Raw genomic sequence first — 15110 nt, 5'->3', positions numbered from 1 at the left:
GGGATGTGGAGGAAAAGAAAGAATGTGAGGCATCCGTTGTCAAAGCATCAAACAGAAAATCATAGCAAGCTGTGCAGGATGAACGAGGATAGCTCCCAGTTTGCATGAGCCCGTGCACTGGTCTAATCCTCCTCCTTTTGCAGAACAGTGGCACGTAACCGTTTCCCTCCGAGAAATAAATGATGGGGACACAACTATGCTAACCACTTAATGTAACACTCTGAAAAGAAATARGCAGACTGTGAGAGAAAAGGGGCAAGAAAGAGGAGCAAAGAGTGAACTAAGGGCAAAGTTTTGAAATCCTTGAAGAAGTAGCAACATGAGTTTGGCATGCCTCAAACTGGTGCCTGCAAATCTTCACAGTTGAGATGCTGCCTTCATCATGGAAAAGCCCCTCTGACCTTCTCAGGGAAGTCTGTCTTAGAGCAGAAGAGGAGAGGTGTAGGTCGGTCTACCCAGCAGTTCTCACTCAAGCAGAGCTCCCAGTAACTGTTTTTGTATGAGGTCTGAATTTAGCATTAGGTCCTTTTATTGTAGCAGGCTAGAARCTGTAGCTAGGATGCAAAGTTTAGCATGCAGAGGATGCAGGAATAACTGAATTGTCRGACAGCCTTAAGCAGAAGTCAACAGCAAACCAAAAGTACATCCTAAAATGATATAACAGTAATTTAGCTTGTGCTGGATTCCTCGTGGCTGTACTGCATGTTTGTCACTGGTACCTGGATGAGGGAGTTTAAAGCTAGATTAGGCCACAGTGTGCTAAAGCACGCTCCCATGCACACGGGCAGCGTACCCAGAACTGCAGTTTGCTGCACARGGCAGAACAAGCTTTTGCTGTGTGAATGGTCCAGAAATACTGAGAAGATTCTTTTGAGTCTCCTTAGGACATGGATGGGTTAGGACAGCAAACACCTCACAGCTGTGGGTTAAGAGCAATTGTAGATACTGGCATTCAGCTTCTCAGTACATTGTAAGAGGTGTTAAGGGACTGATGAATAGATAGGTACAGAGCTAAATGAGCAAGGGCAACCATGAAGCTAGCTCTAAGTCATGCTCCCCTGCTAATATGCTTGTTCTACCTCAAATGCTGTTGTTTTTGTTTGTTTGTTTGTTTGTTTTTGTTTTTTTTTTTTTTTTACCTAATGAAGGCAAGTTAGTTAAATGCTGCCCTATTCAGTCCCCAGTTACCTTGTCAGGGCAGAAAGCACCAGCAACTGCAGCACAGCTCAGAGGATCTGTCTTGTTGTGGACACCACCTTAGTGCTAGGAATGAAACTGAAAAGAATATACAGCCTCATACCATAAGGTCTTTTTTGGCTTTCCATCAGAGAAGGCAGAAACTTCCAAGGAATTTGGGAACCCGGGATTTCAAATATTAACTGCACCTGTTTGTAAGTGAGAAACGTGCACCATTCCACAAGGAGCTGATATCAAAAGACCTGTGGGAGGCAAGTAGACAGAGGTTATTTCAGGGTCAGGTAAAGACCAAAACAAAAAGAGGTTTGCGTTTTTATTTTATTTTTTATTACAGGAAGATTTTTTTTTTTTAAGCAGAGGGTGGGAGATAGATGTTTGAAGAGAGTGGTCAGAAGTCTGTCCTAATTCACAGGAAATCACTTTCTAAGGAGAAAAATGAAAACTTTTTTATTCCTTTCCTTTTGAATCAAAAAAAGTGGAAAAAATAATAAAAATCCCTGAGCCAGTAAAACATGCAAATAGAATTTATTTTATTTTCAAATTYGTAAGCGTAGCGGGGTAGCCAAAGGGCCTGGGCCAAAGTCGTTGCTGGGGGAACTCCAGTGAAGTGAATAGAACTGGAACCGAGCTGATCCTCGGAGCAATGCCATAGGGAGCCGTGGAGGCAGGACTTTGCAGTCAGTTGCAAGCTTGTGAATCTGAGTTAATGAATTTTGAGGCCTCTGACAGTTGTCTGTCTTTCAGTTAGCCCTGAGATAGATTTGGCCCATTTGAATTCGAGTTACCTCTACATGAGGGTGGGAATTTCTTACCGAATGCTTTGTCTTCTGAGGAAAAAGGGATAAGAAGTCTCCCCAGCACATCTCTGATGCTACTGGATATTCTCAGCTCCTCAGATACTTTGAATTATTTTCTTCTCAAAGGAGGTCACCTGCAAAATCCCCATTGTATCCCTCACCCTCGTTTCTCTCTCTCCAAGACCATCTTTGCCCTTTCCAGGAAAGAGCCAAGGCTGAAAACAATCAAACGAAAGCAAAACTGGGCACATTTGGCATAGAGCTGATGTAAAAAGTTTTACGTTGAGTGCTAATGACATGCACAGCTACAAACAAGCCACTGGTAAACTGCCCACTGTACACAAAGCCACCCATTCTACCGGTGCCATTTGATGCACAGTATAAAGGCTTTAACTGTCCTCTCAGACTGGTTTTACAATAGTGCAACTCCACTTCCTCCGTGATGGTTGCTCCTGATTTAACAGAGCACAATAGAAATGTAGCTATGGTCTAAAGAAATTGCTCTGAGAGCCTACCGCATTTGCAGAGAGAATGGCAGCCTTTCTTTAGCTGTCTGGAGGGATATACTTCTCTGCTAAGCTCTACAGAGCGATTTGGGAAGCCCCTCCAGGCAGCTTACCATAACTTTTCAGTTCTATAGGGCCGTTCCTATGGGTGAAATGCTTCTGAAGTGCCAACGGCTATGGGAAGCAATTGTGTTAAGTCTGACCCTTCCTCTGATCTTGTCTCTCTTCTGGCAGGTGTCCACGTCCTGAGCTGCAGGAACAATCCCCTGATTATCCCCGTGATCCATGACCTCAGTCACCCTTTTTATCACACCCAGGCTGTCCTCATTAGCTTCAGCTCCCAGTTTGTGGCCATCTCCGGGGTGGCCCTGCGTTCCTTCCACAACTTCGACCCCATCACCATCAGCAACTGCCAGCGAGGACAGACCTACAGCCCRGCGGAGCAGAGGTGAGCCTGTCAGCCTGCTTCCTTCTCGCCTCGCCACCCACTGCCCCCAACCCCAGCAGGCCTGAGCGAGAGGTTAAAAGGAGACAGGAGGGGCAAGGCAGCTGAACCCTGCTGACCCTTTTGTGTTGCTAGAAAAAACCCGGCAGTGTTCTCATTGATCAGGATGGATGGGACATTTAACCCGCATAGGATACTGTTAGTGAATTATTTCCTCTTCCTTTCTCCTCCCTCCTTTATCCCAAGCTTGGAATTGGGGCCAGTTAACTCTACATGCATTCCCCAATAAGGCATCATTTTAGCCGCTCACACGTCGTCCTCGATCTAAACTGCTTTGTGCCGTTAAATGGCTACAGGGACCTCCCACTGAAACCGTCGCACGGAGACAAAGTGATTCTTGTGCCCCAGYGGGGCCAGATTCTGCAAGGTGCTCAGCCCATTGCGATGGGGGCTCAGCAGTGAGCATTCGTGTCAATTTTATGGCTGGGCAAAGGCTCTCAGTACCTCCAAGGATCCGGCTCACGTTCTGAAAAGCTCTGTGGGACCCCCCAGGATGAAAGGTTTATAGCTACCGTTTTATTCTTGTTGTTATTACAGACACTTCAATAGATCACACCAACCCCTCTCAGTCTCTGCTTTACAGCATCCCACAGAGATTGTGACCTTTCACGGCCTCTGGTGCAGCAGCTTCATGGATCTTTTCAGCAAGGCATTGAAAAGAAGTGGGGAGAATTTAGCAAAACCCCTAAAAGAATCACTTTTCTCTGAGAATTCAAAGTTGTGAGCGATTGTCAAATCATAGAAGCAGCAAAAGTAAAACAAGTTGTTTTTTGTAGCAAACCCCTGCTCAGCCTCCTAAGCAGCCTGTCAGGTTTTTGATAATGTTCTGGCTTGTTTTTAGGACCTGCTTTTATTCCAAGAAGGGGGCTGGGAGGATGGGAATGGGGAGAGGTAAAAAAAAAAAAAGGAAAAAAAAAGTATATCTATAGCTAAATCAATCCAGTCAGTGTGTTCTGACCTAGATTCAAGGAGTCTGATCATTCTGTGCAATGGGTTGTATAAATTCAGAGGCCTAAAGACAGCCAGATCAAGTTTCAGATGAGAAGTGTAGTTGTGGAAGTTTGGCCAAATCCCAACGCAGAGACAGAAAAAGAGCAAGAAGGACCCATTGGAAGGAGATAGTAAGAAGCAACAGGCTTGAGAAGGCTCAGACACAGGACCACATTCCTCTRTTTCAAGTTTTCAGTAGGAACTGAACCATTTGTTCACTTACGAAATTAGAAGTGTTCTGTGTTTAGAAAGTTATTTCCTTAATAAAAAAATGCTTTCCCCTTAGGCAAAGCTTCAGTGAGCCTCTGCAGCACAGCAAGCTGAGCTTTAGAAATCTCTTGGAGAAGACTCACCCATCATTTGCCCCTTTCTTCTTCTTGATTTCTTTCTTTTTTTTTTTTTGGCTTTGTTTTCATAATGCACTGACCCATCTCAGCCCCTTGGTCTCAAAAACTTCAACCAGATCTTCACTCCTTCAAAGCAGTAACATTTTAGGACTTGCAGGTTACAATGTTGGATTGAACATAAAACTTCCAATGTCAGTCAAGGAACTAGAAACCCTCTGAAATAAAGTACTGATCCAAAGCCAATTGAAATCAGTGGGATTTTTTCCATTGACTGCAATGCCATAGTGGAAAATTTCCAATTTGCTTTGTAATGGGATCATTTTGGGTGTCCGTATATGCTATATAAGAAACTCTAAGCAGCTCAAGAATCCAAGATGTAAAGATATGCATTAAGACAAGTATCAAAGCAGCCAGGAATAGGTGAACACCAAATCCCTTTGCTGTCACCTGCTATCTTTTTTTCGCTTCATTAGTTTACCCAATCCAGAATGAACACAAAAAGAGGGGAGGGGGGGTTGAATTCATTCGTAAGCAGGGCAGCAGCTGGATGTGGGTTTTCTGCTGTGAGGGCTGCCCAGCACTCTCAGCGTGTCGGGGCTGGACTGTCCCCAGTCGTTTGAAGCCACCTCCTTCCCCTCTGCCTCCCACGCTCACGCTCTCCCCATCAGACCCCCTCTGCACACTAGTATCTCCAATGTCCATCCTTCCCTGCTCTACTTTCCCTACTGCTTGCATCTGCATAATATGATCATGYTTTTAATCAAATTTTAAATGAACTTTCCTTCCTACGTGTAGTCATCAACTTTAGCACTTTCATTTTCCCTAGGTAAACATGGATATTTTTGCCTTCTTTTTGGCTTCTCTCTACAAGAGATATTATTTCCCTCTCTTCAAGGAGAATTATTTTGATTGGAGAGGATTTATAGCCACATACAGGCACTTGTAGGCTAAGGTGCAGATTTTAAATATGTGAGAGAAAAGAAATATATCATCCTTTAAATGTTACCACAGCTTTTATTTTGAGGGTGAATGGATCTCTCCCATGGGTTAGTGACAACTTAATAACTGAAAATAAAGCATGTACTCACTCTTATTTCTTAAAATGTGAATTAGAGTTAAGATTTAAAAGAGAAAATAGAGCTTAAATGCAAAAGTCCTATTGAACTTTATAGGGACTTGTTCTCAGTCATCTTTAGTTCTTTTGAAAATCCATTCCATCGTTCTGAAGACATTTATAGAAGTTTTAAAAAAATATTCTGTACTTTCCAGTTGTGTCTTTCCAATTRTTGTTTTTTCTCCTGCAGCTGACCACAGGCGGCTTCTTATTTTTTTTCCACAAAAGTTTACCTCACTGTTGGAGATGTGCTGTAAAAATGACATGTTTTATATTCACATTGCATCCTTAAAACTGATGTAATGGCCCAGTTAATTCTCCTCTTGCACTAGTTTCACACCTATATAGCTCAAATTATTAGTTTTACTGTTTCCTATTTAGCCTTGTGAACAGGAGAATGAAACTGGGTGTACAGAAGCAATGGGTTAGGTTCCCACACGTGGTCACTTGAGTGCAGTGAAAACATGGCTCAGTGGGGCTAGCTTTGACAGCTAGCAATTAGGGTTTGTCCTTTTCACCATGTAGGAAACATCGTCTTAGGGTCTTCTGTGCCTGGCAAGGTCGTCGTTACGAAGCACTGCTTCTCCTCAGTGACAGTTCCCTGCCTTATTCACGAGACCTGCCACCTCCTGCATGCCTCCTCTTGTCATTTGCTCCTCTCCTGGCAATTGAGCTCAAGAGRCATTAAAACCTAGGTAGATATCCCACTTCAGCTGCATTTCAGGGTGGTTTCCAGCTTTGTAATTCTCCATTAACTCCCTGTTTGCAATGAAAATGAGCTTCATCTCACTTGGTGTGGGGTATTGCTGCCTGCAGCTCTCCRGCATACATACCTCACCTTTTCATGTTATGCAGCTGGCATGGCTCTTCGTGCTTTTTAGTTAGTGTAGTGAAAATATTTTGTTTTTCCTAATTCTATTAAATCTTGGTTTACTGATGTGAACACACTGTCACAGCTGCAAAATGGCTTCTGCAGGGCAGATGTTGTTTTTACTTTTCTATGTAGCAATGTAAGTGTGTACATCTGGGTGTTTCACAGCTGTTGTAGACCAGCACTGTAGGCAAGAAAACTCAGTGTGGCCAATGTGTCTCAGTTTCCTGAGCTCAGCTCCTAGGTTCTGAGTAGGAGACCTATGTCAGTGTCCAAACACRGTTTGAAGGCCATGCACCCACAGCTCTTTCTACAGAAATGCATCACCTGGCCTACCTGAGCCAGCATGAACCACTCCTCAACAGCCCAGCTGGCCTCCGCAAAGCACCTTCCTCCGAGATTGCTCCTTTTGATGGCCCAACACAAGCCTCGGAGAAAAGCAGCTTGCTCCATCCTCTTTCCATTATCTTAGTTCTCTCCTGATGTCAGCTTCTTGAAAAGAAATGATGAAGATAAATCTTTAGCAGTGTAACAAATGCATCCACCCTTTATAATTCCTCTTTCCCCCCACCCCCCTTTTATAAGGAAACAAAAGAAGTCTTCTCATCTCTTTTTTCATTATTTAATACAGCTTTTTCTTAACTGATTCAGCCACTGTTCCCCGGCCCGTTTCCCCTGCCCTGCATTTTATCATTAAGCACAATCGCTGTCAGCTTGCTTCTGGTGAAATTAATGAATTTCTCACAGAACTGTTAATCATAGAAGCTTTGGTCTGTGACATGTGTTATAATTCAATAGGTTTTTAACCTTCGCCCCATTTTGGTAATTGGCAAACGGCATCATTTGGCTTTTATTAAACTGGAACACGATGTGTTTTCTTTGTTTGCCTCGACACATTCTCGCAGGGAGACCCGCCAGGCTGTTAGCGTTGAGGCACGCAGGCTTAGCCCCTGGAAGGGCATGAGGGGGCTTTGAAAGCTTTATCAGTTCAATCTGGACCCCACTGGACAGGATATCTTGCACAGCAGGACGCACCCCTGGGAGGGACGCAGCCCCTTCTAGGGCTGAGAGCAGGGCAGTCCCCCGTCGGGAGCCGTTACCCTTCCAGTGGCGGGACTGGGGCAGAGGATGTCTGCTAACTCGGCCTTTCCTTCCACATGGCTTACCTGGGGCTGTATCAGGTGTTTTCAGTAAATCTTCAGCGTCCATCTGCATTCCTGCCCCACCAGTTTGAACTGGGGTTTCACTGCAGCCGCTGTTGGGGAGAGGTCTAGCAGTACTGAAGTGAAATCACTGAAGGTGAGAGCTTCTCTTTTGATCACTCTCATGGACAAGATTTGAAGGCAAACACTTATAAAGAAAGGACTCGATCCATCTTCTGTGACCCAGTTGGTACAGGTTCAGCTATCCCCATTGAGGCCCAAGGATTCAGGTACACATTCTTTTCAGTTTTCATGTCASTACAAAGAAAGCAACACGTTTTAGCTGAAAACCAAAGATGGTAAATTCATTGATAACTTTGCAGTTCATACCGCACTTTTAATTTCTGAAGCTACAGCAAGAAATGTAACTAGAAGCCTTTGCTTTTCAAAATGGTGCATATGCATTGGGATTAAGGAGAGAGAACCTGCTTTTGCCTTTTGAAAAACCACTGCAGACAGAGCAAAAGCCAATTCCACCATAAGGATAAATTTATTAATAATAGTGACAGAAGGTTACAGGTGTGTGAGTTATATGCACAGTGGCATAGAATCAAAATCAGGCATACTTCAGATCTTCAGTTCAGACTGGCCTGAACTGTAGAAAAGGAAGTTTCTCCTATGTAAAGTAGATAATTGTGTATGAGATGAGCTTAGTTATTATATACTGTCTGCTTTCATGCTCACCTATATGTATGCACGTGGCAGAGCTATTGCTAAGAAAACAAATAATTAGGGCACTGTGTTAGGATGAGYTCTTGGAAAAGTGCTTGATCTCAGGGTTAGGTAAAAAAATTTGTCTGCTATAAGCTTTTCAAAGGAGGAAGCACTGGTTTGTTTTTATGTCAGGAAGGAAGAGTTCCATTTAATTGTCATAATTTTCTATAAACCTGTTAAAATACAAATGTTTCTGGGATTGTGTCTCCAAGACCCCAATTTAGCAAAGCCCTTAGCTATGTGCTTATATCCGCCTGTAGTCAAATCTGTCAATGGGACTTAACCATGCTTTTGAAGTTAAGTACACATTTAAGTGCCTTACTGAATTGGGGCCAATATTGGCACAGAGAAGTAAAGATTTAGAGGCTAATGACTGAGCTCATTTAGATTAGAAATGGGCAAAATGGATTTAAATAAAGTAAGAACTGGCTCAGAACTTTAGCCTATACGTGAAATTAACTCAGCTCAGGGCTTTTTAAATCATTAGAATGGTCTGCCTTAATCTATATTTTTAACATGTTGCAGGCATTGGAATATGTGCAAGAAATTCCCTGCTTCTTGCACTCAGCTTGGTGTGCTTTAGGAAACCGTACTTTTCTAGTGCAAGGAATTAGAATAGGAACAGGTGGATCSTGAGGTGGATCTAGTAAAACAAACAATATTAAGGCATATTCCAGGCACCAATACTTGATCCTTATATGTATATATTATTAAGTCATTAGAGTAGTCCCTGGATCCYTCACATAGGTTTGGTCCAGACCAGCTAGTACTCTTGCAAGCAACTCCCAGGTGCAGTTTAGCAGTTAGGATAGACCAGGGATGATTTGAAAGAGGCAGATTTAATGATGTCRCCCAATTCTGAGTGGTAAGAAGAAAGCTCCAGCTGTTCCATGCCAGGGAGCAGCATGAGTTAAGGTAGAATTTATTTCATTCTCAGATATTCTGTGTTGTTTCTTCCCCAAAGAATGCATAGTTTCTGGAACATGTGATGATTAACCACTGTTAAATAGAAGTACCCATGCAAGAGCTTCTGTAACCCACAATTCTGTAATATGGCTGTGATGGGTTCTTTGTCTAAATTTCCTACTTGGAGATACTCATTTCTCCTTCTTAATTCTGCATTTGCAGAACTCAATTCAGGATCATGCCTTCAAAATTCATTGYGATTTATGGCTGACAGTAGCTGATACCAAATTGGAACCAGTAGCTAGAGAACCAGAAATGTTTAAATTGGAAACATTTGGTGGCAGTGGTTGTTTTTTTTACAAAAAGTGAATGGTTGTATTGTTTGTCACTGAAGTCATTCATATAGAGTTACAGACAGAGAGAGCTGCCCAGATGATCTACTAACCGAGGCATAATCTGGAGCCTGGAGGGGGTGGCTAAAAATGTTCCCTGGCCATTTACTAAGACCACAGGGGGACTTGTAAACAGAAAGAAGAACATCACAATAAGTGTTTCTTAATGCCTTTGTCTGTGGTGTTTCAGTTCTGTAGGACTTTTAAGCTCAGGCTTTCTCATCTGGTGTCCTGATCTGAACTCAAGAAGCCAGATCTTTTTCTCCTTTACATTGGTAGAAAWGAAGGCCAACACCACTTACTGCAATGATATTGCTCCAGATTTCCACCTGTGCAAACTGCAAAGGTTTTCTTAGGTTCGTCCTTCCCTCTGAAACCATTCAAGGCTGGATTCAGTGCTACATTGATGTGTTGCACGTTGGTTCACAYGAGACATTAAATGAAATAGGTCTGCTATTAGCTTATTTTTCTAACTTTTGTGAGAAAAGCATTTAAGATTTTGCATGAGTTTTGCAATGGGAAGTCAAAATTCACAATATGTACTTCTGAGAATGGCTTGGCAATGGCGTTAACGTTTTTTCCTCACTGAGTCAACTTGTCACTGAAGGCATGGCACAGAAAGAACTCACACTGAAGCCTTACCATCTCAGAAATGGAGGGGAACTTCATTAGCCGTCATGCATAGGTGTACCTGGGGTATGTAGTGAGGATTTGATGACATACCATATTCATCATTCACACCCTCTTGACATCCAAGTTCAGACATTCTTGCTAACATTAACTGGCAATTTACTCAACTAGCCGTGTCATGAAATCGTTTGTAAGGTCCTGCTCCACTCACAGAAGTCACAAAAGGTCCTGCTCCACTCACAGAAGTCACAATATGTGAGGCCACCACGTGACAGCACAAAATAAGGGCTGTGGTTCACACTCCCGGGTGATTCATGGTGGACATTTACAAGACTATTGCGCACAACCATTCTCCTCATCTCATTTATGTGCAAGAGGAGACCAGCTGGGCATTAGGATAGACTGTGTACTTGATCTTCAGCCATCTCATCCACAGTCTTACTGATTGATCAAAACTGAAATCAGTGGTAATTTAAATCTGCATGTCAGGCTGTGAGCTGCAGTGACTGGAAAACAGACATGAAACCCTTGGTATGGGGCCAGCAGCCTCCCACAGTAGAACATGGTGACTTCTTCCTGTTGTGGCAACTAATCCAACAGGGAACATGAGTCCTAGCATTACAAGAAAGGAAGGAGATTCAGGAAACCATCTAGTCCATCCGTCCACACCGAAGGCAAGATCACTCTGTGTAGGTCATCCCTGGCAAAGGATTATCTGTTCTGCAGGAGTGATGAGCCATTGCTTTTCAGTTGTACTGTTGATGGACAAGGTGCTGTTTTTGTGTACAAGAACATGACTAGAGGTGGAATTCTGCCTTCTCAAGCCCATCAGCATCAATACCTTATGCAAGATAAAGAAATGAGATCTGTCTGTTTGAATGTGGAGGTTGTTTATGGCTCATCATACTCCAGGAAGGGGCTGCCAATAAAAAAGCAAGCTTAAGTTGGGCACTTCCTATACTGCACTAGTTTGGGACAGAGAATTGAGTTATGGAAGTAAATAATGCTGTAGTTTACTCTGATATGTAGCTCAGCAGAGACAAGTGCAGATGTGCTTCTCCATCAGTAACATGGGGATAACAATACTGGCACAGGTGTCTCACAGGCGTGTCATGAAAATTAATTAGTTTAATGTCTGCACACTGCTTTAAACACAATGAAACACTAGGTACTTGCTAAATCCTGTGTTTAGTAAGGTGGATGGGTTTTCAGTGGCTGTTAACCCTTTTTTTAAGGAGATGGGAATATCTTTCTTCTAGCTCATTTCAAAATATATGTATTGTGGCATTGCTTTCCCTTCTTTCTATAAATTTCAATTTTTCAGGTTCTTCCCTACCGACATAGATGATGAAGTAAGGCAAGGTTTTCCCCCCTCAGAATTAATTTAACCGTATTTAACTTTAACTTTCAGCAGAGGTACATCACTTTGTAGGAAACTTTGTCCCTAATCAAGCAAAACCAGTTTGCACATGCTTCAAGCCTTTCAATATTTTCATTCTGCTTTAGCTGGGGGAATTTCCCCATACTTGCATTTGAACATGTGCTGTGATGTTTTGTTTGACTCAGGCCATCAGAGATAGTGAAAGATTTTGTATCATCCAGACTTCTCTGTGTATATACAAATAAAATAAACCTTTCATTTTACAAGTTGTACTAAATGTTAGAATAATTCACTGTAGGGAGAGCAGCTAGTTTCCATATGGGCAAACATTTTATGGATGGCAGGACAGCAACTGGAGAGATGTGAAAAGGCAGCACACTGCTGAGCTGAGTCTAGTTGATCAGAATATATCATAGCTGTGCCACTGTTGTTTGGTGGTCCTTGTGAAGCGGAATAAAATGAATGGGTTGATTTCAGTCCAGCTTCTCGAAGATAATAGTGCATGTCACAGAAACCCCTCCTCACACATACACACATGCACACTTATTAGTAGCAATATCAAACATTCCTAGATTATCACTGGTAATATCAAACATTCCTAAATTCAGCAGTGATTTAAAATTGGATGGGGCATAAAGATTGGTCTTGGAGGGAGAGGACTTTCATGGGATGTGCTACATGCATGTTCATACAGGAGTCAGAAGGCAACAGTGCTGTTACTCATGCTGTTTCTCCTCTATGAATATTGCAGAATAGAAAGTAATTCTGCAGAATTGGCAGGCTTTTCCCTTTTGCCAAAAGATACACAATTTGCTTGCATTGTCATCACCGTTACCACTGTCCCCGCTCTTCAGAATATGTACCTAAAGGGTGTGCTCTTTGGTAGGGAGCACTTTGCCATGGGAGTCACAATGCAATCCGTACAATCCATTTACCTGCTGTCTGATGAGTGATGAGTTCATCAGCCAGACAAGCACACTTTTGTGGAGTGAACTGAGTGGAATGAATGAAAATGCTATTTCTTGTTTCCCACCTAGCTGCGTCCATTACTCTTGCGAAGCCACTGACTGCCAAAAGCTGGAGATTGAGAATGCATTGCTGAACTGCACCAGTGGTGGCTGGTACAACGGTGCCCARTGCAGTGTGAGCTGCCAGACAGGCTACATTTTGCAAGTCCAGCGAGATGACGATCTCAGCAAGAGCCAGGTTTGTTCTGCTGTTTCTGTATGGCCCACAAAACAGAAATGAGCAAACAGGCATGGAGAAGTTTATCAACTCACTCTAAAGTCCAAAATCTGAGCCTAGCCTTGTGGCAAGGCAACATCCAARTATTTCTTCTCATCAGAAGTCACCTCACTTTTTAGAAAGAAGTACTAGCAATTAGCAAATCTCAAGTGTTTTCAAAATTTAAAAATGTTCAATGCAAGTGGCTTAAATGTGTATTTAGGCCTTCTCTGACATGACTGGTCCTATTCAAYGAAACAAGGTTTTTGGGGGGTAGGGTAGGAGTGTTGTTTGCTTGTTTTTGCACAACCCATTCCTAGGCAAAATTTGTTGTATTTATTCCTTGGTTGGGGACTAACAATCCCTTAAATCCTTYGCAGCATTTCAGTCTGTCTGCTTCCAAGCACACTGTGGCATTGCAGAAATGTGTGACATCAAGGGGGAAAAAAGCATCTAAATATCTTCAGATTCAAACAAAGCACCAAAGACCCACCTTAGTGGACCAGGGAGTGCTAACTGGCTTTCCCTAAACTATGCAATAACAGTGCAGTCACAGAAACATAGCATGATGCAGAGATGGGGGTATTGTGGAAAACTGCACATTTCTTTAAATGTTCAGAAAATGCTGCTTCTTTGTCTCTGAGGCCAAGGGTGTGCGTAGCATGGCCCAGCATTGGTGCACCGCTGGGACTAGTGCATGCAGGAGATGTGGACCCGCTGYAGGTACTCGAGTGGACCCACTCTAGTTTGTGTTCACTTCTTAAATGCTACTGGGTCCTCTAAGTGCAACACAACTGCGGTAACCCACATGTGCACCTTTGTGTGTTGTACGGGCAGCACGCACATCTGGGGACAGGGTGGGGGCTGGAGGCAGGCAGTCGCTCTCCGGAGCCTGTCTGTATTTGTGAAATACTGTGTTCTTCATAAGCTCACAGAGGGGGGAGACAGAGTGGAGGGGAATGAGTCAGCCCTTTCAACTCAATTACAAAACAAATACAGGACCCCGTGAGCTGGGCCTCTTCCATCCTAATTGGCATCAGCACCAGAACCCTAGCTCCAGCTGAGCATTTTTACAGAACAGAAAACAAGTTCTCAAACAAGCCTGAATGACTGAACCAGGAAATAGTTGGAAGAGATCTGTACATTAAACGCACAGGAATCCAAAACCAAATAAAACAGCCTAAGCATGTTCCACCAGCCCTGTGTTGTTTAAATGCAAAAAGTACCTTTTGAGGAGGCTCAGCCAACTGTTACGGTATGGTTTTGTTCTGAGAACCTTGGTTTTAAAGCCTTGATCAAATTCATATGACAAGAGTGGAGGATTTTAACACCCCTAGCTAACATGATTCACTGCCTATTACAACACGCTTCCTCTCACCCTGATCTACTCTTGCACTTTATCATCTCCTTCCACCGATAAAAAAAATTTTTGAAGCTTATGGCTTTGTTTTGCTCTGTGCTGTTCAAATCAGCAAAGGAGTGAAGCATGTACTTAACACTATCCCTGTTTAGTGGAGCATTTTAAACACATGTTTTAAAGTTCATGCATGTGCTTAGGAGATCTGCTGAGTAGGAATGGACAGTTTCTTTCACTATCATCTTGTTTTATTTCTTTGTGTCAGGTGCTTCAAGCCAAAACTTCTGTAACTTGCATGYGAGAAATGAATTATCTGAGAAACTCTGGAATCCATGGTTTGGATTCCTTGTATTGTTGTATTGAATTGCATTGTGCTCATTCCACAATTGCTTCCCAGCTTCAGTTCTTCTTCTGATCACAAGCATTTGGTGATGAGACAGGACATGTGGATTGTTATCTGTATTCACAGGAACTGTATGCTATGATTGAGGAATTTTGCACAAAGCTGTTGGTTGTTTCACTGTTGTTATTCAGTTGGGTATTTTGCTTGATTGACTGATTTGAAGGACTTGAGCTATTTTTTTCTCACTTAGCTGACAGCATGGGAGCCTGTGCAAGAAGAAGGAAGGAAAGTAGCTTTTCACTTCCTGATGTTTCACACTCTTGGGTAGGAAGGAGACTGAGGTGAGGTGCAATGTCTCAAAGAGCAGACTGAACATCAGTGGCCTGTGACCACTGCAGGCTGATGAAGATGATTGACAGTCCCATGAACACACCCTGGTTTATCATCTGAACCAAATTTCCTTCAGTATTTCAGTGAAAGGCTTAAAAAATGTGAACAGAGATTTAAAGGAAAAATTTTCAAAAGCACCTCAGAGATGTGGGAGCATAAGTCATATTTCAAATCAATCTTTTACATCTGAAGGGCTTTTGAAAGTCATCCTAACTGTTCCTGAACTTCCTGGCCTCTGYGTCTC

General features: G+C 42.8%; 1 protein-coding gene across 2 annotated transcripts in view; it reads left to right on the top strand.

Moving 5' to 3' along the window:
- PAPPA (pappalysin 1) overlaps positions 1–15110 on the top strand; it is a 181889-nt gene that overhangs the window by 128108 nt on the left and 38671 nt on the right. For both annotated transcript variants that reach the window (XM_085320021.1, XM_085320020.1), the window contains exons 13-14: positions 2735–2948; positions 12590–12758. In XM_085320021.1, the coding sequence (XP_085176147.1) occupies positions 2735–2948; positions 12590–12758 (383 nt within the window). The remainder of the gene's footprint in view (positions 1–2734; positions 2949–12589; positions 12759–15110) is intronic.

The sequence above is a fragment of the Rhea americana genome, unplaced genomic scaffold (assembly GCF_003343005.1).
Source record: "Rhea americana isolate MKP2758 unplaced genomic scaffold, rheAme1 scaffold_61, whole genome shotgun sequence".
Taxonomy (NCBI): Eukaryota; Metazoa; Chordata; class Aves; order Rheiformes; family Rheidae; genus Rhea; species Rhea americana.
This window is presented reverse-complemented; position numbering and strand designations above follow the sequence as displayed.